Genomic DNA, 24374 nt, shown 5'->3' with positions numbered 1-24374 from the left:
ATCTTTGTGGTTGATGGCCTTCCCCAGTAGATGGAATCCTTCTCCTCTTAGGCCTTCCCGCTTGACCTCGCCAAAGTAATAACAAAACGACAATTTATTTCAAATTGTGTGCGATGCCCAACCGATTTAATGGACCCAGCATAACCTCCACCAAAAAGATTGTCTTGTAGTCGTCCGCACAGATTTCAATGGCTTCACGTTTGCACTTACTGAAAAATCTAATAAACTCAATGTTGAAACGCAATATAAAAATTACGTTAATTACTAATCAAATAACATGGGGATGGGTCATGATAAAGTTTATAGCCTGCGAAAGGAGTGTGAAACATGAAGTTGGGTGAGCTATTGAATGGAAAATATTCAATTTATTTGAAAGAAAGAAAAAACACAAGAAAAGATGTAGAATGTAATCCAGCACTTGTTTCAAACATAAATATATGCATCTTTTTATTGTTTAAAAAAAAACCCCCGAGTTTGAGTCCGTCGCATTGTGACCAACAACCAGACCCCGCCACTACTGCTCCACTATGGGTAATGGGTCGGCAACATTAGGACAGTTGTCTCAAACCCAGTTAACAACTTAAGTTCCCCTTTGGACTTTGGCAGCTATCTCAGCCACAAGGTTGCTTCGAACGTAATCTTGGAGAAGCCGCATTATGATTTCCACTAATATTTCTTATACAAAAATATTTCTTCCACTTTACAATGCTTTAACACGTTTCATATTCAGACCTTACGCAGCATTTTAATGCTCAACGACTATAAATACCTTAACTCTCCTAAACTCCCGAACACAGCCCTCAGCCCCTGCTTCCTGTGGCTCATAGTGAGAATTATTCAAGTTTGCATTCACATTGACATCCGAAGTTAATTTCCTTGTTTTCAAGGCTTCTTCACTTTGTCTTTTGTTCCTTCTACTACATTGTTGAAAATGCCTTCTTTCAGGTTTACAGCTATTATGATTGCTTTGCTTGTTACTATGTCAGCTATTGTATCCGAAAGTCGTGTTGCAAGAAACGACCTTGGGGTGGATCTTGGTGGAATAGGAGTTGGGATTGGAGCAGGGGTAGGCATTGGCTTGGGAGGTGGGGGTGGTTCAGGATCAGGGGCTGGGGCTGGTTCCGGTTCAGGATCTGGAGGTTCAAGTTCAAGCTCTTCATCTAGTTCAGCCTCATCTTCCAGCTCGTCTGGCGGCGGGTCCGGTGCAGGTTCTGAAGCTGGTTCATCTGCAGGGTCCTATGCTGGGTCTCGAGCCGGCTCTGGTGCAGGTTCTGAAGCTGGTTCATCTGCTGGTTCCTCAGCTGGCTCTCGAGCTGGGTCAGGACGAGGCCGTGAGAGAGGCAACGCCAACTAAGCACTCTTTTCTGAAAAATGCAAAAGTGCAATCAAATAAAAAGGAAACTAATTACCACCTTGTGGCTTGTGCATGAATAAATGTGGCGATAAGTAGTTTTCTGTTAATGTTAGCCACTTAAGTTTAACTCAAGTGGTATTAAGAGGGATGGTGTTTCAATAGATATATAAGCAGTATTGTTATTCACTTGCACTAGTGTTTTAGAGAGTCTAAATTATCAATATTATTACTTCAGCCATGTCTTAATTACTTAGCATTAATTATTTGTTCATACTTTTCTTCTCTTGCTGTGGTAGTTGTTCATCATTTATACATATTATTTGAGATTCATATAACTCAATATGCACTTATTAATTAAGATGTCAAGCTGATATAGCTGGAGCAATTAATTGAGAAGTGAAGAGTATCACAAGAGAATTACCCAAAAAAACCAATAAGATATACTAATTATTTTGGAGGAGAAGAATTGGATGTTAAAAATCCCTGTCCTGTATATATGTTAACTAGAAACTATACAACACTAACAGCTTGGGTCGGAATTCAAATTCCTTCTTTCCTTTTCCCTCAAGGCTCATGGCTTACAAATTGACAAGTGTTGCTGGATGTCAAAGCTACGTGCTTTAGTGAAAGAAGGTGACATGGAAACCTCACTTTATAATGAAGCAGCCAAATTTCAAATGCACTGGTATATCCATTGTAGCAATAGAAAAGATACTAGCAAAATGTTGATATCTTATTAATTAGCTTTATATATGAATGAATACATGCATATCTATCCTAATGTACCAAGGGCAGGAAAATCGTAAACCTTATCAAAAAGGAAATGCATTTTAAAGAGATTCAAAACTTCTCCCACATGTGTAACTAGTTCGTTTGATTTCAATATATTAAGATGCAAGCCTGAAAGTTCATGTCAATGGAGAAATGACTGTGCATAGTGCTGATAATGAAAGAAAAGACCATTAAGGTTTGTTTTAATTAAAAATGCAGTTAAGCCATTTACTCAGCAAAGGTTCATCAGAGTAATCCTCTATACTTGGCTCAATGTTAGACTAAGATGTCAAAGGCAGCTTAGTTCAACTTACAGACTTTTATTTGTGAAAGACTTATTAAGACGTCTGAGATTGATCAACATTAGTAAAAGTAACACATAATTCATGCTAAGCATAAATTACAAGGTAAAAGAGTGGTTGGAATTAGACATGGAAAGGAAAGCACTAAACACATGCTAAATTAATTAAGTGGTCATTAAATCATCGGAGTTCTTCTGCTGGTTCTTGACAGAGAGTTTGGAGTTGCAGCAGGGAGAGAAATTGTATGCTTTGTATCCACCATCTTGCCTTAACATCTCTAACTTTTGGCATCATGGCGATAAATGCGCATGCACTTATCTTGGGCTACAATCAGCCTTTCTCAGTCAATAAAGAGCTAGCTAACTTTTGTTTTCCTCCCCTCGTGAAAAATTCGTGAGCTAGCTGGCTGGCTGCAAATGAATACCAACCATATAATTGAAGAAGCTACCAGAAAATATTCTAGTCAATAAATGAGCCAATTCATACTCCACTTTGTTGAGTGGAGATCAACTGGGTCGGTGACATGAAAACGCGTGTCCAGAAACCCAATGATCTCCTCCTGTGTTTTAGTTTTTCATCCACCAGGTTCTGTCTATCAAAAGCCATTGCTACTTCAACTAATTATATGCTACTTGAAATTTTATAATAAGTAAATTTCTCCACTATACTCAACAGTTCACCAACAAGGCAACAACTATATAAATGGCTTACTCTGCCTGTAATCTATCGCAGAAAACAAGTTCACATTTGCAATTTAATTCTGCTAAGTTACATCTTCCCAAGACAGTTTTGTGTTCCTCTTATCCAAGAGTACAACACAAACTGTTGAGATAAAACTAGCTTGAGTGTTGTTTTCTGTTTAACTAAGTATTGGACAAGTGTACATTTTGCTTTGTTGTACTGGTTTGATAAGCCAAAATTTATGTTGCTGCTACATGTCCTTGAACGTGTAAGCATTACATGCATATCTTAATCTTATGTTAAACACTCGATAGTTTTGTACAAGTGTTAACCATGCATTTCATGTATGTATTCATATATCTCTCTTCAATTAATAATAATGATTGATGTTAACCAAGTTCTTTTATTTTTTGTCTTCATTTTTTTTCTCTGAATGCTTAATACATCTGTTTTGATTTAACTATAACATTGTATCAGAGCAATAACCAATCATTGAGTCACTTAAAATACTTATACACAATCTTAAAATCTCATCTTCCACCTACCAGGATCTAACTTCTTTTCAAACAATGTCAACTTCAACCTCAACTGTTACACACAATCACCACCTACATTTGATGGTTCAAACTATCTTGTTTGGGCTGTCAAAATGAAAGCATTTCTCAAATATGTTAATCTTTAGAATGTTATTGAGTTCGAGACTGAATTACTAGTGCTAAAAGAGAATGCTACGCAGACACAAGTGAAGCAACATGAAGAAGACATTGCAAAGAGATATAGAGCTCTGTCTTTCATACATTCAGCTATGTCTGAGTCAATTTTCAACAGAATAATGGAGTGTGTGACTACAAACCACTCTCGAAGCAAACTTGAAAAGGAGTTTTTGAAAATGACGTGTAATAACAGTATTTTTTTTTTTAACATGACATGTAATAATTTAATCATGGCGTATAATATGTTTTTGTATATAGCATGTAATATCGTATAATTTCATTAAAAATAATTTTATCCAATTTAAATAAAAATAGTAAAAATTATAAAAAAAAATTCTTTTAAAATATCTTATTTTTAAAGATTATTTTTAAAAATATTCTTATAATACAAGCCCATCATTCCCCACTATGGTAAGTGGGGATGGATTCATCGTTCATGGGTCGGCGCCTTCTCCATGATAAGGTGTCCAACCTTCGAGTCTCCAAAAAGAATCACCACAACTACAGAGTTCGCAGCCTTTTCGGCCACGAGAAATTTTGGTTCAACCAGATTTCAGGAAATTGTCCACATCACATTTCTCAACAAAGCAAAGAACATGCGCCTCTCCACTTCTGTCTCGCTACAGTCTACACGCTAACTTCTTTTCATGCACTGTCCTGTACTACCAACTTCACTACATACACTGCTATAAATAGCTCTCTCACTCAAAGGGTACCTCCATTCTTCCCCTTGCATACATATCTATGATCATCTAGTTTCTCCAAGCTTGTTTGATCATTTCCGCATACCCAAGGTTGGCTGGTTTCAACAATGACCAAATATTGGAAGTGTTTAGCTCTTGTTTCATTGCTAGTTTCAACCTGTGCCATGGTTTCTGAAAGCCGAGCGGTAAGAAAAGACCTTGGCATAGACCTGGGAGGGATTGGGCTTGGTTTGGGTATTGGGGTCGGTCTTGGACTTGGTGGAAATGGTTCGGGCTCCGGAGCAGGTGCTGGCTCAGGTTCTGGGTCTGGTTCTCGTTCCAGTTCTAGTTCTAGCTCATCTTCATCAAGTTCAAGTTCTGGTTCAGGCTCTGGGGCAGGGTCACAAGCGGGTTCATCAGCTGGATCTTATGCTGGGTCAAGGGCCGGGTCAGGTGGAAGAGGCTAGACTCCAGGTCCAGAAATAAGGAAGATCTTGAGCATCGTGTGCTTGTCAAACTCAACTGGGGAAAAAAAAAAAGGTCGGAATTGCAAGGAAAGTTTTCTAAGTCGTCACCACAATTTGAATATAAATTAATAAATAGATGGTGAATTTACTTTCTTTCTGCGTGTTGGTCGGAGTTTTGTGTCAATTGTTATGGCAAAAATCATTGTCTGCCCAAAATCTTCCTTTCCAGTACTCTTTAATTATGTGTCGCTGCTATTGCTTTAATTTGTACTATTATCCTCAATCCGTTTATGACAAAAGGCAGGACCAAATCTCCATGTTCAAATAAGACAGTTTGGATTTATGGACTGGTTGAACTCATAATTTATTTCCAAAGTTTCTAACTTTCATGCTTTTTTGCAAGTATTGAATGAATAAAATAAAAATGGCCCATGCAGGTCTCGAACCTGCGACCTTCGCGTTATTAGCACGACGCTCTAACCAACTGAGCTAATAGGCCAATTGTTGGTTAAATATTTTTGGTTATTTTCACCACTATAGCTATCATTGCATAATTTTCTCTGATTCCCAACTGGTCGAAGAATTATAAATTAGTCTTAACGATTTAATGAAAGAAGAGTTTTTAGATTTTAGCTTGAGCTTTAAATCAATTGCAAATTATGGTTGAAGAATTGTTTTTTGAAAAGCCTTGATGAAAATCACTTTTAATAGCAGAAACAAACCTTAGCTTGGATTGAAAAACTTTAAATTCGTTCAAGAGAGCAACTCTGGTTCCAACTATAGATTTGTAACTCAATTATAATATCAGACCCAATCTAAGTGATTTTTCTTCTTTTTTACCTCGATTTATTTGATTGTTACATTATGAGAACCGGTGGCAAACGGACATATTCAAATCGGGTCGTTTTCGTTTCCAATTAAAATATAATTAATAACTAAATTTTGTATTTTAATGTTAAATATGAGTTGTTACAAATTTGGATCAATCTTGAGTGTGAATAATTTTATATTCGTATCATTTCAAATTTTGTTTATATCAAATTTAAGTTTTTATGAGTTATATTTTTGAGTTTTTTATAAATTTAGATTTGGTCCGGTTCAAGTTTAATTCTTTTCAAGTTGGAGATCATTTTGTCATCTCTAATTATAAAAAATTAATCAGAAGTGGAGAAGGTGGGGTGGAGCACATTAAGATTAATGAGCATAATTTAATCCTTTATAAATCTCACAACACGTATAAGTTTTAGGTTCAAGTTTCCGTACAAGAAAGTTTAATCTGGTTTTATATTGTTTGGTTTTGTTTATTTGTAGAGAAATGATAAAGTGTTCAAAAAAGTATAGTTCGAATATAAAACATTAAAATTTTTTATTTTAAAATTTATATTATTTACAAACTCTATCATTACATTATTTTTATCATTTTCAAAATTGAATCATTTAATAAGTCCTTGTTTTATATCAATCGAGTTGTTTATTAATATGCTTTATTAGAATTTAGATGTACATAAGATATAGTTGTTTGATCGTAATAATACTTGTTCAGATAATTATACAAATGATCTAATTAGAGTTATTATACAATCCAATTACCTAGTTAGATTACAATATTTAAGTAGATTTTAATTACAATACTGTTTCTTAATTAGTTAGAGTAAAACTATGACTTGCATATGATATAGTAAAATTTAAATTATCTATGATATATATTAAGCTAATCCTATTTATAATTCCCTAATAAACTAACAGTATTATAGTATAACTTTAATTAAATAATAATATTGTATAATAATCTTAACTAAATAATTTACGTAATTATTTTAAACCGTACTAAGTTATAAAGTAATCCCAAAAAAAAAAAATATGAGGAAGTAGAGTTGGAGACAAAGGCAAGCCACAAACCCTCCCAACAGAAATGACAGCCACAAGTCAGACGAAGTCTGATTAGATAATCACCTAAAATAATCCAATTCAATGGCCACTATGGTAAGTTGGGATGGCATATGCTATTTATTTTAATACTAAAGTTATGTGCAAATCAAGGCTCCACAACATTTCCCCCTTCCAAAGTCAAATAGGAAATGCATGCCTCATCTTCATATCAATTACGTAATGGTTCCAACATATTTGTATCTCTTCTTATATAGTACTCATGATTATCTCATTTTGTTTCTCCATAATTATTTGACCTTTTAAAAAAATAAAACTTCAATTTTGGGATTTTTATATTAAAACTTTTAATATTTTTTATAAAATTAATGTTTTATGGTTGTTCAAAAATATTGGGAGGAGGGGGGGAGATTAAGAACGGATATTTTAATTATTCATAAGAATTTATATGATTATAAAAAGAAAATTTTATTATATAAAAATAATTTATCTTTTTAAAAAATAATGAAAATTCCACTAATCAAAAAAATAAAACTATTTCATTTCATATGAATGCAGACTCAACCAATAAAAAGTTTAGCCCAAAAAGGCAGAGAGAATTATCGTTCGGCTGGTAAAAATTAAGACTAAAGGGCCTAGACCCAAATACTAGCAGGTCCAATCGGGGTGCCGTACATTAAATAACTTCAATCCATTTTCTGTCCAAGAGAAAAAGGAATGGGAAACTAGTGGCGTGATATTCATACCGTTGTAGTACATATGGTGAATAATTAAGGTCCAACTCAAGAAGTTAGAGTTCTTAATTAATTCAAATTTGAAGATTAGAGTGGAATAAATAAAATAATGGAGTGGAAAAAAATACAGTTTTTTTAATATACTTGCAATTAAATAATGTTGGCATCTTGATTTTCTTAAGAATTAAGATGGGTAGTGAGCATAGGTCGCAACGTCAATAAGACAGTTTGACAGCACTAAGGGGGACCGTATTATATGAGCATTCGTGGATTTGCTGCAACTTTTGACTAATGAAATTAAGTACAATCATGATTTCTTTTCGTAATTGCGAAGGTATTTTATACCAAAGAATAAAGTGTATATATGGTCATTATCAGTACTAATTTACTTCATCTGTAATTATTGACAATTATTTATTACTACTCATTTTGTTTCTGGTTTCTTAAGAAAAAGTTCGTTATTGATAACTACCCAACTTAACAGTTTCCAATTTCGTAAACAAAAAAAAAAAATAATGACTTTTTTATATAATTCAAGACTTAAATACGTACAACTATTTTAAAGATACACAAATTAAGTTTTTTATTTAATAATAGGTTTTTGAATTTTTAAATTCAAAAAAACCGATTCAATTTCTCTTATTCTAAAATCACGAGTAACGATACATCATGGAACATGTAACATGTAGTAATAGAAACAATGAGCTTCCTTGATTAAAAATGAAAAAAGAAAAAAAAATGAGGTTGGCCAATTGTTAGATGCTTTTGGTATATCATATGAAGCATCAATCAAGATTTGAATGAGATGTTACAGATAACAAGTAATATTGGAGATGAGCATGGCTAACTTTAGGGGTGAGCATCGATCGGTTTCGGTTGGTTTTGGTTTTGGTAGAAACTAAAATAGACAAAAATTGAAGTTTTTTATGACCAACCGAGACCGGTCAATTGTAAAGGAAAACCGATCAATTGAAACCGACTTCGGTTTCGATCGGTTGGCTGGTGGATGGGCATGACTGCATTGGCAAGTCAGAAAGTTTCTCATTGTAGTGAGAATGCAAGTTCGTTACAGCGAGAAACAAGGCAAAATTAACAGAAAGTTTCTCGTTGCAGCGTGAAAGAAGGCAAAATGAACTTCAGTCAGAAAGATTTTTGCTATAGCGAGAATGCATTCTCGTTGTAGTAAAAAGCAGGATATTTCATACTTGCAATATTAAGTCAGATGGAATTTCGCACAAGCAAACGAAAGATATTTTACACAACACCAAATCAATAACTTATTTTTTTAAAAGAAGCAATAAATACCATATATTAAATTGACTAACGAGAATATTAAATAAAATGGAAAAGATAAGGGAAAAAGATTTTCATAAATTGTACATAATATGCAATGTAATTAATTTAAATTAGAGAAATACAACATAAATTAATAAATTGTACATACTACAAATTTATAAAGTTAGAAGTTACACAACCAAAAGTGAGACAACATAAATTACTAAAATTCAAAATATAGATTTGATGGACCTCAGAGGCTCGGACCTCTAACTCCAATGAAGCGATTTTCCAAAACATGTTCCTAAAAATATTAAAATATAAAATATTTAGTATAAATGATTGTGTTAAGATAATCTAAATAAATTATAAATGTAAATATGCATAACACTTATGGATAATATTACTTGAAAAATGAAAATAGTCAATAGGAATAACAAGTTACTCAGAGTCAGAGTTAGACCCAGCATCAATCTCACGTATGGGCTTTAACGTGATCTTTGTTAAATCTAAAAAATAAAATAACAAATATGGTAAAATCTTTAAACAAAGAACTAAAGAAATAAATTGAGAAAAAAAAATGATACTATATTATGGCAAATTAAACAAAGAACTAAAGAAACAAAAATAATTACCGAAATCAAGTTTATCGAGCTCATCCAAATCATCCTCAAGCTGCTCCGGATCACCACATGCTTTTCCATTTAGCCAATCTTGAGCACAAATAAGTGCTTGCATGATCTTAGGAGTCAAAAAACTCCTATATGCATCAAGAACACGTCCACCGCTACTAAAAGCGGATTCTGAAGCAACTGTTGATATGGGAATCGCCAATACATCACGAGCAATAGTAGAAAGTATAGGAAACCTATATTGATTGAGTTTCCACCATAAGAGAACATCAAAGCCAGTATCCTCGCTAGCATCATCATCCAACGGCTCAGATAAATATTTATCCAATTCTGATTTCTGCTCCTCTAAGCCACTATTTAACCGATGCCTTTTAAAAGCACCCAATTTTTTTTTGTAGTTATTGGGTCCTTGCCACTCGAAACAATAGCACTACCATGCCCACTTTCACTACCGATGACTTGTCTCATTAATATTTGAGACACTTGACCACTTTCACTAGTATGAGATTGAGGTTGGGGTTGCAACATATTCTTATAACATTGAAAGACCTCATCCATTGTTTTTCTCACAAAAAAAAGAATCAACAAAGATTGCTCGGGAGAATACATATCTTGCAAAGTAAATTCAACATAAGCAAGTTTTTTTCTCAGATCAAGAATCAAGGCAATGTACAACACCAAATTCATTTTTTCCACATTCTCCCAATACTTGTCAAATTTAGCTTTTATTTTTGTTGCTATAGACTTCAAATCAACATCATCACTTTCTTACCATTCAATCAAAGTGCCATACACATCAAAAATAGAATCAAGAAAGGAATTGGCAGTGACATAAGATGTACTTGAAACATTCACAGTCATATCATAAAACTCTTTCAAGAAAAGAGAAATTCTCTTAACAGTTGCCTAATCAATATCATCAGGCACCCCATCTCCATTCCTCACTAGTTCACTTCTATAACTACTATCACAATACTTAAATGATGTAAGAGCCCTCTCAAATTTCACAACTGTATCTAACATCAAAAAAGTATAATTTTATCTGGTGCACATATCCAAACTCATTAAACACTTACTATCTACTCGTGCACTAGTAGCACATTCCTTATACTTAGCTAATGTAAAAGGAGATTGTTTAATATATCTCACTGTTGATCTAAAACGAGCAATTGAGTCATTGATATCTTTTAACCCATTAGTCACAATAAGATTAATAATATGTGCAACGTATCTCATGTGAAAAAATTGACCTCATAAAATACTAGTTCCAACAACATTAAATTTTTTCTTCAAATGTCCTATTGCAACATCATTGGAACTAGCATTATCAAAAGCATTAGAAAAAATCTTTTAAATGGCCTAATCAACCAAACATCTATCAATTGTCTTCCTAATAGCCTGACATTTATGACTAATAATGGGACAACAGTTCAAAATCTTTTTTTGCAACTTCTAATCTTTATCAATAAAATGAGTAGTCAAACACAAGTAATTAAGTTTTTGTACTAAAGTCTATGTGTCTGTGGTGAGACATATTCTACCAAGACATGATCTCAAAAATTTTCTTATATAAGTTTTTTCATCAGCATATATTTTGTAACAATCCCTAGCAACGGTCCATCATGATGGTATACGAAATCTAGGACATACTTCTTTCACATGTTTCTTATACCCTTTTGCTTCCTCAAATTTAAAAGGTAACTCATCTATAATGATCATCTCAGCTAAACTCTTCCTAATTGCATCATGATCAAACTTCCAACTACCCAAAAACCCATCTCCTCCTGATGAAAAAACTAATTCCATTTGATTACTCTCTTCACTAGCGTAGAGTATTTTCAACTTCGAACAAACTTTAACATGATTATTTAAAGAAGATGTTCCATTTTTTTTTTATATCAGCACATAAAACCATATCACAATGACTACATCTAGCCTTATGGTTACCTTTGTCATCAACAAATTTGGTGAAGTGATCCCACACAAGTGATGACGTCTTTGATGGCTCCTTTTGCTTCCGCGGTTTAGAACTTATTGCTTCACTTTTTGCATTGCCTTCAATAACATTTGCATCAACTTGAGGTGTAGATGTTGAGTTATTAGTTACTAAATTTACATTTTCTTCAATTTTATTTGACATCTATAAAAAAAAATAATCATCATATAAGTAAATATGATATGCCAAAGTGAAGAAGAATAATAGATTAGTAGTACCATACATAAACAAAAAAAAAAGCAACAAGAATATTGAAAAAATGTATATTTCATTATTAATATTAATATTGTAAGTATTAATTATGAAGATTAAAAATCTCTTTCTAAGTTCTAACCCAAACCATGTCATTTTCTAATTTGTCATACTCTAATAGAGAAATGTATTGGTTGATATCCCTTTTTTTGTTTTTTGATTAATATCTTCAATTTGTTCTTTGATTGATGTGCCCCTTATGTGACTCATGTCTCCTTTCCATAATAAGAAGGTGAACATGTGATTTTTGGGTCATATTAATTAGCAAAAAAATTGACTCTTATACACATGTTAATTTTTGGATACATAGAACTAACTTAATGAGGGTGTGACATGAATTTATTTGTCAAAACCTAAACATTTCTATGATTTATTGATTAAGGTATTTAGGAATTTGCAAATAAAACAAATTTTCTTGGAGAAAAAAAATATCAATGCAAGCATCAATTTGGCCAATAATAGTATATTATGAATTAAATTTGGTTAATGATAGCATGTTAAGAATTATATAGAGACTTAAACATGAATAATTTTTTTTATTATTTATGATCTAATTAATAATCACTAAGATGATTGTACCACATGCGTCTAGATTGCTTTAATCCATTTAAAAATTTAATTAAATAAATTTCTCGAGAATTCAAATTTTGTGCTTCAAGAAACTTAAATATTTCAAGGATTTTCATATAAATATCGTTATCAAGTAAGTCATATAAATAGGTTGTAGCTACATTTATTAAACGCATTTCAATCTTCTCATTTATTGCCAAACTAATTAATATAGAATTGTAATTGCATCTACCATAACAAAATATGTCTCACAATATTAGGTCCCTGGGTTAAATCTTGTGCGATAAGCCGTGCTTTATATCTCACAATCTCATTTTTCTCGTTTCGTTTTTGCATAAATACTCATTTATATCTCATTGGTTTTACACCATTTGATGTATGAACTATAGGTCCAAAAACTTCACGTTTTGCAATTAAATACAATCCTTTTTTAATTACGTCTTTCCACATTGGCCAATTATTTCTATGTTTACATTTTTCAGTAAATATAAATTCAAGATCCTCGTTTTTCATTAATAATATTGAGCGCTATATTAGATACAAAAATATCGTTGACATTTATTTCATTTCAATTCCATCTTTTTCGATTATGACATAATTGATTGAGATCTCTTCATTTTCAATGATTTTAGGTACCTGAATTTCTTTTGAAATTTTTATCAATTTATTTCAAGGGTCTCTTATAGAGTTTCAACTTTCTTTTTCTGACAATCTTGAATATTTGCTCTTTTTTTTTTGTAGGATTTTATCTTTGGAGAATATTTGCTCTTTTTCTTTTCAAGGATTTTATCTTTGAAATCAATAGGTCTCCATGCTTCTAGCATGCCTTGTCCTACAAGGACATCAATACTAATAGGAGCATTTGCAGCTAGTATATAAGATTTAATTATTCTCTTTAGGTCAACAAATACGTCTGATAACTGATTTACTATATTTTACAAAAAAAAATAATCTTTTGAACTTTAAGTTCATATTGATTTGTGCTAGGATCAAAACTAGATAATGATAATTTATTTTACGATATTTTCTTTTTCCAACTGCTTATTTTTTTCCCTTAATATTGAAAAAATTGTTTCATAAAAATGACAATCAACAAACTTTGCAGTAAATAAATCTCTTATTCAGGGTCCTAGATATTTAATTGTAGATGGAAATTCATATCCAACATATATTCCTAACCTCCTTTGAAGACCCATCTTTGTGCGTTGTGGTGGAGCAATTGGAACATATACCACAAATCTAAAAATTCTTAAATAGGATATTTGGTTCTTGACCATAAACCAATTATATAAAGGAGAATTTATAAAAACTTGTTTGGCATGATGTATACAAATGCTATTGCATCCAAAATGGCATGCTCCTAAATAGAAATTGAGAGTTTAAATTTCATAAGTAATGAGCTTGCAATCAATTGGAAGTGTTTAATAAACTATTCTGCTAAACCGTTTTGTGTATAAACATAAACAATAGGTTTTTCAACATTTATTCAACTAATATGCAATACTAAAGGCTTGATATGTAAATTCACCAACATTATCAAGACGAATTGTCTTGATTACATAATCAAAAAATTGTGCTTCCAAACAAATGATTTGGGCAATTAATCTTACAAATGTCAAATTGCAAGTTGATAATAAGTACACATTGACCATTTAGTCAATGCATCGATTAAAACTATTAAATATATAAATGGTTCATGGTGGATGTATGAATCAACATATAACCTTCAATATATTTAAAACAAGTAGGGAATTTACTTTTAACTTTAGCTGGTGATAGCTTTATAATTTATTTGCCTTAAGCACAAGCAATACAAGAATATTCCATTGATTGAAAAATCTTTTAGTTTTTCAATGAATGATCATATTAATTTTCAATTATTTTTTACGTCATTATTGATTCAGGATGGTCTAATCGATCACGCCAAACTTTAAAATCATTAGTAAACTTTTGGTTTACTATGAGTTTCAAGTATTCTAATATTTGTGTAGTTTAATCCAGTGAATAAAGTGAGTAATTATTTTTTCAACACATATTTCCTACTTGAGATAATAGATGTAATATAGAGGTATTAAGTATTTTTTTCATTCATTGTCTCAATATGATATTTATTCAAATGAATATCTTTAAAACTTAATAAAATTTTTTGAGACTTAATAAAAAATAATACATCTTTAATTATAAAACTTTGTTCCTCAAGGTAGTAAGAGCTCTTTCGGAGCCTTCAATTAATCTTGTACTACTAGATTTTTATTGACATTAGTCTTTTTTTCTCATTGTCAAATGAGAAAAATATTATTGTCTTAAAATATAGTGTGTTGTAGCAATGTCTACTAGATATATATTTACATCATATATCTTGGATCCAATAATATGAATATCCATGTTTTTTTTCAATAAAATAAGATATATACAATAAAAATTTTACAATTTAATATGAAAGAACATTAAATAAATAATTAAAACACATAATAAGAACATATCATTTAACTATAATAAGAACATAGTAAAGTATTTTCATAATATAGTTATATTAAAATATACCAATTACTATTAAGTTTATTCTCAAATGATCAATTCCTTCTTCAGGACAAAAAAATTAACAATGAATATTTCTATTACCAATCATATAATCAATTCCTCTTTCAGAGTGGACAAACATCTTGATGTGCTACATCAACTTGACTATGGTTAAAATTTAAGATATACAACAAGTACATGACAAATGTCTTTCATGTCACATCAATGATAATACGTTTTTTATATTTCTTTTATTTTTTTTATTTCTATCCTTTTATTATTTATCCACTTTTTGTGGGTTGAAAGTAGTTATCTATTTTTGGTAAGTGATCTACTTATGATGGGTTATTCATTTTTAGTGGGTTAGTGGGTTAAAACATCCATCTACTTCTAATGGTAAAATTATCCATTATTAGTGGGTTAAGTCATCTATCCACTTCTGATGGTAAAATTATCCATTCACTTCTGATGGTAAAATTATTCTTAAAATTAAAATAGTGATAGTGTAAATTATTATAATTATTAAATGATTTTACATTCATTTCAAGAAATGAATTGATTCATGACTATGACCATAATTATCAAATGATGTCGCATTCATTTTAAGAAATGAACATTCATGATTTTTCATTAATAGTTATATATTAGCAATTTCACTTTCCAATCAAGTAACATAATGTAATATATATTACATGATAGTAAAATTCATATTAAAGTTGATTTTTAGGCAATAAAAATATTAAAGAGATATCAAGTCATTTACTTGATTTGTTACAATAAGAAATTAAAGATCAATCATTGAATCCTTTTAAAGCTTGGAGATAATGAAAAACAAAATAATTTTAAAACTTGAGAGATCAGAGATCGTACTGATAACGTGTTATGAAATAAATCTTAAGCGAATAGCTATAGAGAAATATAAAAGAAAAAAAATATTTAAATGGAAAGAAAAAATTTAAAGGGAGTAAAAAAATCTTATTCAAGTATGTATCTATAAATGAAATGAAAGGGCCTATTTATGACTAATAACTTCTTATCTAAATTGAATTTATAAGATGAAGATAATACTAAGAGATTAGATGGATGAATTAAATGCTAATGTTCATCCAATCTAATTTACATCAAAATCTAAATATGTAATATAAATAGATATTTATAAAAATATTCATAACAATATATATTTTATTACCTCTGTAACGTATACAATTTAAATTTATTTATAAACATATATAATTTCATAATATAAGATTTTTTTCTTTTAACAGAATTAAATAAAGTTTTAAATCATTATGATATCTTTATCACATCCTATCATTTTCAATATATATTTAATTCTTAAACAAACAGTTCGGTAATTTCAATTAATTTAAAATTTGATAAGCATAATTTTCGTGAATATTTCTTTCTATATATATATATATTTATTCTTATTAGAATTTATATGATATATATTTTTTTGAAAGTTAAGAATTTATATCATATATAAAAGATATAAAATAAAAATCCATTATTATGCTTAACATTCTTCAATAGTCCTGTGTTATTAGTTATATTAGTTATTGCCCATAATAAAAAGGAAAAAGAAAAAGCAAAACCAAAGCTTCCAAAGCAAGATCCAAAAAATTAAAAAAATAAAACAATTATTGCATCTCGTAATTTCAGAAACATTTTACAAAAATGGTTTTTGTTGTTACTGTTAGGATCTCAAGGAATAATCTGCTCAAAATTAAAATTAAAGCAGGAACAAATTCCCTTTGAATTGCCTTTTTCACTTTTGAAAAGAACATACTGAAGCAGTTAATCCCTCCTTACACTTTTTTTTTTTACTTTGACTTGGCCTCTGTGCTTCCTAAATTCATAACTCCCAGGTTCCATTTTAACAGCACATCCCTATCCAATATTATTGGACAAAAAAGTTACATCTAAGCGTCACACATCAGGTCTCCTTTTCCAAAACCAAATGTTACACTTTCTCCAGTCAAAGATTAAAATTAAATCAAGCCAAAAACAAATTAATTCATATAATTAAAGAAAATGGAGAATATAAATTTTGATTACAAATTTAATCCCAAGTATTATATTTTTACTAAATCGCCTATATAAATAGAATCTGTAATTACAACTAATTTTCAAGGTGTAATATATAGTACACAATTACTACATCAAGTATTAAAAACAAGTAAAGTAAATAAACTAATATAAAGTTGGATAAAACCTACATATTATGGGATAGAAGCTGAGATCAAAAAATTTCAGTACTTATCCTTGAAAAAGAAAATTCAACATTATCTCGTGAAGCAGGCTTCAGAACTTTATATAATCAATTGTGTGTTGATAATTGATATGTTTAGATAACTAATATCTGTTGGTACATGCATTGCGAGTAAATACTTGCATTTTTTGTTTATTTTTAAATGATAATTATATGCATAAATATTAAATATGATTACAATTTAGAAACATAATGAACAAAGAATTCTTAGACAAGTAAATCTTTTTCTAATGTAAGTGATTTAATGGAAATTAGAATTGTTATATATCTATACACTAAATAAATATTTATCACTATTAATTTATTATTATAATTGAAAATTATAATCAACATGTTCATGCAGACATTAATACTTTTATTCATTCTAGCATGAATATATTTAAAATGAATATATTTTAGATATATATTAAATAGATAATTCTGAGTCCAATAAATCACTTTCTAATGAAAGTGATTCAATGGCATAAGAATTCTTATATATGTATCAGATAAATTTTATCTCTATTAATTTATAATTATTATTGAAAATATAATCAGTAATATTGATTTAAAATGATAGTTTAAAAATAAAATGAACAAAAATATTCTGTTTTTATCAATAAAAATACGTACATGTTATAAATATAAATGTAAATTTAAATAAATAGATAAATTGAATACTTATTAACATTAACTTGTAATTTGGACAACTTATTATAAAATTGAACATTAGCAAGTTTGATGTTGATAATGATGACAATAATTGAATTAAGTTTGGTCAATCCATTTGGCTCATCACGGTGCAATAACTGAATCAACTCCCATTTGGTCAATCCAATTAATTGTTTACCAATTCTTTCTAAATTCAGTATAAGCATCAGGGCATTTGAACATAAATAATAATTTTCTATTAAACGGCGAACCTATTACTTGAACAACAAGTAATTTGATTTCTTAATTAGCTGTTATGTTACTCCTCGGAATTTCTTTTTATTAACTTGCCTGTTTTTTGTAAGGAGTATCCAGCAAAGTTATAAGCAGGAACAGCCATTTTAGCATATAGATGATCTGCCACCCATTTTCAATCAAAAAATAAAAAAAATTAAGATGTAATATTTAAAAAAAAATTTAAATTATTTAAAAAATTTTAATTAAATTTTTATATTTTTATTATATTTAATAATTTTTTTATATTTTTATTTTAAGTTAAATAAATTTTTATAATTAATTACTGACTTAATCAAAATGTCATTTGTTATTTTATGTCGTGTTATGATATGCTAAATTAATGATTATGATATATTAATATATTATAATTGATGATAATATGACATATTAATTTAGATGATCATGTGACATTTTGTACCATATACATCAATATCATGTTAATGTCATGTAGATATAGAATAAAAAATAATATTTTAATAAATAATAATTAATTAATTTCTAATCTTAATACTTATTTAATTTAAAATAAAAATATAAAAAATTAATTAAATATAATATAAAATAATTTAAAAACTTATTAAATAATACGTCAAAAATTAAATTCATCGTCTCATCGCATCCCTTCTCTTCTATTACCATTAACACTCTTTCACTTTTTTCTCCTAGTGGACCCCTACCACCGCAATTTGCCAAGCTGTCCCAAACCTTGACAGACCCAGAAACAAAGAATCTAGAAATACAGAAAAAGGGGCATTTTACAAATTTTTAAATATTAAAATGAAAAAACTAATACAGATTTAGTCAAAAATAAATAAAATAAACTGAAAATAGATTGAAAAGAAAGAGGGGAAACCGCCCATTTGCCACATGACTAAAGAAGACCCGAGAGCCGAATCCACCGGATGCGCGGGCTAATCCCCCGGTTTTTTTCTTTTTTTAGTCTGATCTATCTACGCTTCCAGTCACGACCGCTTCTTCCGGTAACTGGTCCATTCCCACAAACGCTAATTACTCAAAATTCCCTTTTTGCCAATTTTATTCTTCTTTCCGGAACTTGGCCGCAGATTTTGACAAAAAATTAATTAGTATTTTAGTCCACCGGAGTTCCACTTTCTCCGAAGTGCAAATGGAGGGGTACATATTATGGCCCCCATGTTCTGTTTTTAAAATTCCCAAACTACCCCCACTAAACATTTTAAAACTTTACTCCTTGGTTAATTAAGTAAGCATAATTATATACGAGTATTTTAATGCAATGATCGTGCAAACAGCCAAAACACTTCCTTGAAAAAGAAAAAAAATCAGTCAATCAATCATAGATATTCAACCAAATCCGCGTACCATAAATTAAAATTAGTCCACTCATAGTCACAAAAATTAAAAAGAAAATAACAAAAGTTAATAGTAAACGGTAAGTAATTTTAGTTTTGTTAAAATTTCTCTCTCCATCTTTCATCTACTCTGACCGTCCTTGAACGCGTTCACGCGTATACTTGTCGCTTCTCTGTGGGTGACCACTATATATAACCCTTCCTCACCTTGCTTCAATTAGCAGGTGCAGGAAAAATTAAAACGCGCCTCTCTTTATTTTTTTCTGCATCTGTTATTTAAATTTCCACAAGTCAGAAATTCAAAAAAAAAAAAAAAACTCTTTCTTTCCTCAGCCTCCGCTAATCAAGTAATTCAACAAAATCCTTTTCTTTTTTGTGAAAAAGGAAAAAAATCGAAAAAGAGGATAGTATGAAAATGCCGTCCTTGGAGGATGAACTGTTCCCGTCGACGCCGGGGAAATTCAAGATCGACAGAGCCCACAATATGAACCGCCAGTTCCACCGTTGCTTCGCCTCAACCAGCACAATGTTTTTATGGGCTCTTTTCTTGATCGCATTAACGGCGTCGTATTTGAGCTTCCAAAGTTTCGTTGATTCCGGTAGCCGATACTTGACCGCTTCCTGGGGTGGTATTCAATGGGAAAAACAAGTCCGTAGCTCCTCTCAGATCCACCGTTCTGGTGGCATGTCCGTTCTGGTAACTGGGGCGGCCGGTTTCGTAGGTACACACGTTTCCCTTGCTCTAAAGAAACGCGGAGACGGCGTCGTTGGGCTTGACAACTTTAATAACTATTACGATCCTTCGTTAAAGAAAGCAAGGAAATCGCTGCTTAACAGCCACGGCATTCTGGTCATTGAAGGTGATTTGAACGATGCCAAGCTATTGGCTAAGCTTTTCGACGTGGTGGCTTTTACTCACGTGATGCATTTGGCTGCCCAAGCCGGAGTCAGGTACGCCATGGAAAATCCTAACTCTTACGTTCACAGCAACATAGCCGGTCTCGTAACGCTTCTCGAAGTTTGCAAGTCGGCTAATCCCCAGCCGGCTATTGTATGGGCTTCCTCGAGTTCGGTTTACGGTTTAAATGAAAAAGTTCCTTTCTCTGAAGAGGATCGGACCGACCAGCCTGCTAGTTTATACGCAGCAACGAAAAAGGCAGGTGAAGAAATTACTCACACTTATAATCATATTTACGGCCTCTCGATTACTGGTTTAAGGTTTTTTACCGTGTATGGTCCATGGGGAAGGCCCGATATGGCGTACTTCTCGTTTACGAGAAATATTTTGCAAGGGAAACCGATCACAATATATAGAGGAAAAAATCGTGCTGATTTGGCACGAGATTTTACTTACATTGATGATATTGTGAAAGGCTGTTTGGGGTCATTGGATACATCCGGAAAAAGCACCGGTTCGGGGGGGAAGAAACGGGGTCCTGCTCCGTATCGAATTTTTAATTTGGGCAACACGTCGCCGGTTAAAGTGCCGGAGTTGGTGAATATACTGGAAAGACATTTGAAGGTGAAGGCGAAAAGGAATATTGTGGATATGCCCGGAAACGGTGATGTTCCGTTCACTCATGCCAACACAAGTTCGGCCCAAAGAGAATTCGGGTATAAGCCCACAACCGATTTGCAGACCGGGTTGAAGAAATTTGTTAGATGGTATTTATCTTATTATGGTTATAATAATCGCAAAGGTGTACAATAAATTTTTTTTTTTAATTCTTCTCCTTTTAATTTTTTAAATTATGTAGGGATTTTCTTTTTCCCCATTAAAAAGAAAAAGAAAATTGCAATGGGAAGAAAACGGAAAACCCGTATAAGTTGAAAAAGAAAAGACGAGGATTACACATTCTTTGCTTGGGGGAGTAGTGGAAAACCTTGTAACCCCACTAGTTTTGTTGATTTTGTTTTGTCTTCTGTAAGTAAAGTTTAAAGACTTCATTTTCTTAATTTCGTTTTAAATGTTTCATATCTCGCTTTGATAATTACTTGGTTTGTTTTTTATATTTGCTAATATGATGCTTTTGCATGGTAATTTGGATTTCATTTTTTAAGGCTATTTAACTAATTTTGTGCATTTTAATTTCAACTGTTTATTGTTAATTAATTCAGTTTTTGGATATAATAATTGATATTAGTTAGATAATTCTATTTTACCTATAATGTTCAATTTGATCCGTTTATGTATTTTATACTAAATGAGATATGTTGTCAAAATTTCTGTGTTTCTATTTGTCATTTATAGATTTATTTTCGCTGTTAGCATTTTGTTGGATAATTGATTGATCAGATTATAAGATAGAATACCCTTTTTTATTTTTTATTTTACTGACATTTAAGAAAAGAGAAGGCTTTTTAGGGTCATGAGATTGAAAAACACAACTAGTTTCGAAAGCAAAGAAGACGACAGCTCAAAAGAAAGGGACAGGTGGGACAACCGTGAAAGACAGTTGGAGTAAGGGCCACATTTTGTAGAAAAAAAAAAACCCAAAAAAGCAAAAGCAAAGTGTACGGCTGGCGTTGGATTCGGCTAAAACTTTGGTCTGACCCACGCTCTCTTCCAGCTGTAAAGACTGCACACGTCATGTCGCATTGAGCTTTCGCCTTTCAGGCTCTCCTTGCCGACAATCGGGTTGTCCGCTCCATCACCATGGGCTATTCCTGGGCCTTCCCTTTTTGTCCTACTATCTCATTCTATGGACTCTTTTACGCAGGCAGTGCAACTTGCTCCGTGGTTTGCAGTATTGTTATCAGCAATGATCAGTTGTTGCTAATCCGCTGCACCGAACGACCGTAACAGCAAAGTCCAACTCTTTTGGATTTTCCATATTTTTTATAATTTTCTTGACTGAAGTCTTAGGATTGAAGGATGGAGAAGAATCCAAAGAAACTTTTTAAAAAATAAAATCCTGCGTAAAGTAACCTGTTTTGTTTTTCCAAAGAATAAAGGCCATCTCACCGACAAGTTGTGGGGTCTTTGTTTGATTGGTGAACATGTGGACATGTTTGGTAGTAGGTGATTAACATCCTTCATTATAATACTAAATTGATGGACAGGATTATCCTTTTCCTTTCCTCTTCGGTAAACATAAAATTTTGTATAATAATATTAGGGTTCAGTTCACCTGGATTTATAATTATAGGAAACAACTGGGATCCAAAGCTTTATTGCAAAAGGAAAAGACAAAAAACAGTTTTGGCCATTTGTATTGAATGAGTGAAATGATCTGACCGATTTGACAGAGTGACTTAGCTTAGCTTGGATTATGGATGGCCGGCCAATCAGATTGATGTGGATGCCATGCTTAATCATTCTGCTTAAGTCCATGTCCAATGCAGCGAATTAGAGCTAAAAATTATGGGTCAAATGCACTGGTTTTTTAAATTGAATATTTATTTTTCATTTTATATGAAAAGTACCAAAAAAAAGTTGACTTTGGTGTGTTGATTTTTTTAAAATATATTATGGAGAAAAATAAAATAATTTATACCATTTTAGGTCTAGTTATGTCTAGATAGTATGTAAAGAAACATGTAGTAATACTATCAAGAGGAGCATCAAAAAATATATAAACTTAACTTTAAGTTCTTATGATGAATGGTTATCCAATAGGCACGTTAATTAACTTCACAATGAACATAAAAAAACAAACAATTTCAATATCGACTAAGAAGCTCTCTAATAAATTTCAGAAAATTAGTATTAAGATCAAATATGGTACTTTGGCTTTTTTTTTATGCATATATACACATATGAATAGAGAGTAAAAACTATATGGATTTGATTTTGAGATAAAAGGTAAAGATAAGAATGATATTATTTTATACATAATGAAAATAATTACTTCAATTTATCTTTTTTCATAATATAAAAATGACGCCGTTTTGGGAATAGTAGTGTAAGCGAAAACGACATTGTTTTGAGAGTTAATAGTAGAAATGCAAGGAGAAGAGACAAAAATGGTTTTTGGGCCGAATTTGACCTGTTTTGGGAGTTGCCAGGTCTATTTAAACTTATGAAATTATTTCAAAAATGCTATTTAGGAATAATAAAATTGTAAAAATAAAATTTTAATTAATTAAATTCAAAAATCATAATTATGTACAATAAATCTTTTAAAAATGGAAGTTTTTAGGAAGTCAAAAGTAACAATTTTTAAAAAATTTTCAAAATAAAAATAATTATAAAACCTTACCAAAATTGCTTGGAGGAAGTCTCAAATGAAAACCCGATGTTCTTATAACAAAACATAGGAGAATATTATCTAAAGCCCCATGTGCTATCACTTGTTGCAAGTTTTACGTTATTGTTAGTTAATTTTTTTCCCGAGAGAGTTTGGATTGAGAAAAAATTCTCATTTTTTTCATTCATAATGAAATTTTAAATTTTATAAAGAAAATTAATTACATTTTCATTACATGTTTATTTAATTAATTATTATATTCATCTATCTAATTCTTAAATATTATTTGCTAAGAGATGTGTAGATCTTCTAATTAAGTTGTTTGTAAATTTGAAAAAGTTGTATCATCTATATCGAAATAAAAAATCTCAATTTATGTAAGGAAGGTTATCATCAATGTATCAGTTTGATCAAAATTGAACTTAAATTGTGTCCCATATATATATTTCCCAAGTCATAACAGTTGGAAGTAAAATAAATTCATTTAGAAATAAAAGCGTTTTGTTTGAATAGTGAATGCTATGAAAGTATCTCATCACCTATACGTATATATAAGAAGTAGCAACGAGAGATGATGGGGAGTCAATAAACTAAATCATGGAAAAGTTGAATAGCTTGTTTCTCTTGATGCTGTTTCTCTCAGCAACCGCAATTGCTGCATTTGAAGCAAATATTAGCAACAAGGAAATAGCATTTCCGGCACCCCAACCAACGTCGGACCAAGTAAAGTTTATGCGAGAATGCAAGTCATTGATGAGTGCAGAGTGTGGGAGAGAGATCTTTTCGTATCTGTTCCAGAATGTGTCTGTGAGTCTAG

At 31.1% G+C, this 24374-nt stretch overlaps 3 protein-coding genes and 1 non-coding gene across 4 annotated transcripts; 3 read left to right on the top strand and 1 right to left on the bottom strand.

Moving 5' to 3' along the window:
* Positions 1-783: 783 nt before the first annotated feature.
* LOC18589069 (uncharacterized) lies at positions 784-1592 on the top strand. The gene has a single exon (XM_007013887.3). The coding sequence runs from the start codon at positions 932-934 to the stop codon at positions 1352-1354; it is 423 nt and encodes a 140-aa protein (XP_007013949.1). The 5' UTR covers positions 784-931; the 3' UTR covers positions 1355-1592.
* A 2945-nt stretch (positions 1593-4537) lies between these two features.
* Positions 4538-5334, top strand: LOC18589068 (glycine-rich protein). The gene has a single exon (XM_007013886.3). The coding sequence runs from the start codon at positions 4633-4635 to the stop codon at positions 4969-4971; it is 339 nt and encodes a 112-aa protein (XP_007013948.1). The 5' UTR covers positions 4538-4632; the 3' UTR covers positions 4972-5334.
* Positions 5335-5396: 62 nt separating this feature from the next.
* TRNAI-AAU (transfer RNA isoleucine (anticodon AAU)) lies at positions 5397-5470 on the bottom strand. Its single transcript has one exon. It is a non-coding gene; the product is annotated as a tRNA-Ile (tRNA).
* Positions 5471-19565: 14095 nt separating this feature from the next.
* On the top strand, positions 19566-21323 carry GAE1 (UDP-D-glucuronate 4-epimerase 1). Its single transcript, XM_007013885.3, has one exon. It carries the CDS (start codon positions 19777-19779, stop codon positions 21076-21078), a length of 1302 nt encoding a protein of 433 aa, XP_007013947.3. The 5' UTR covers positions 19566-19776; the 3' UTR covers positions 21079-21323.
* The last annotated feature ends 3051 nt before the right edge of the window (positions 21324-24374 follow it).

This window comes from Theobroma cacao, chromosome 9 (assembly GCF_053813885.1).
Source record: "Theobroma cacao isolate CCN51 chromosome 9, ASM5381388v1, whole genome shotgun sequence".
Classification (NCBI taxonomy): Eukaryota; Viridiplantae; Streptophyta; class Magnoliopsida; order Malvales; family Malvaceae; genus Theobroma; species Theobroma cacao.
Note: the sequence above shows the minus strand (reverse complement) of the source record. Positions and strands in the feature narration are given on the sequence as shown.

Coding starts and splice junctions, on each gene's coding strand:
- LOC18589069 (XM_007013887.3), top strand. CDS start 932: ATGCCTTCTTTCAGGTTTACAGCTATTATGATTGCTTTGCTTGTTACT.
- LOC18589068 (XM_007013886.3), top strand. CDS start 4,633: ATGACCAAATATTGGAAGTGTTTAGCTCTTGTTTCATTGCTAGTTTCA.
- GAE1 (XM_007013885.3), top strand. CDS start 19,777: ATGAAAATGCCGTCCTTGGAGGATGAACTGTTCCCGTCGACGCCGGGG.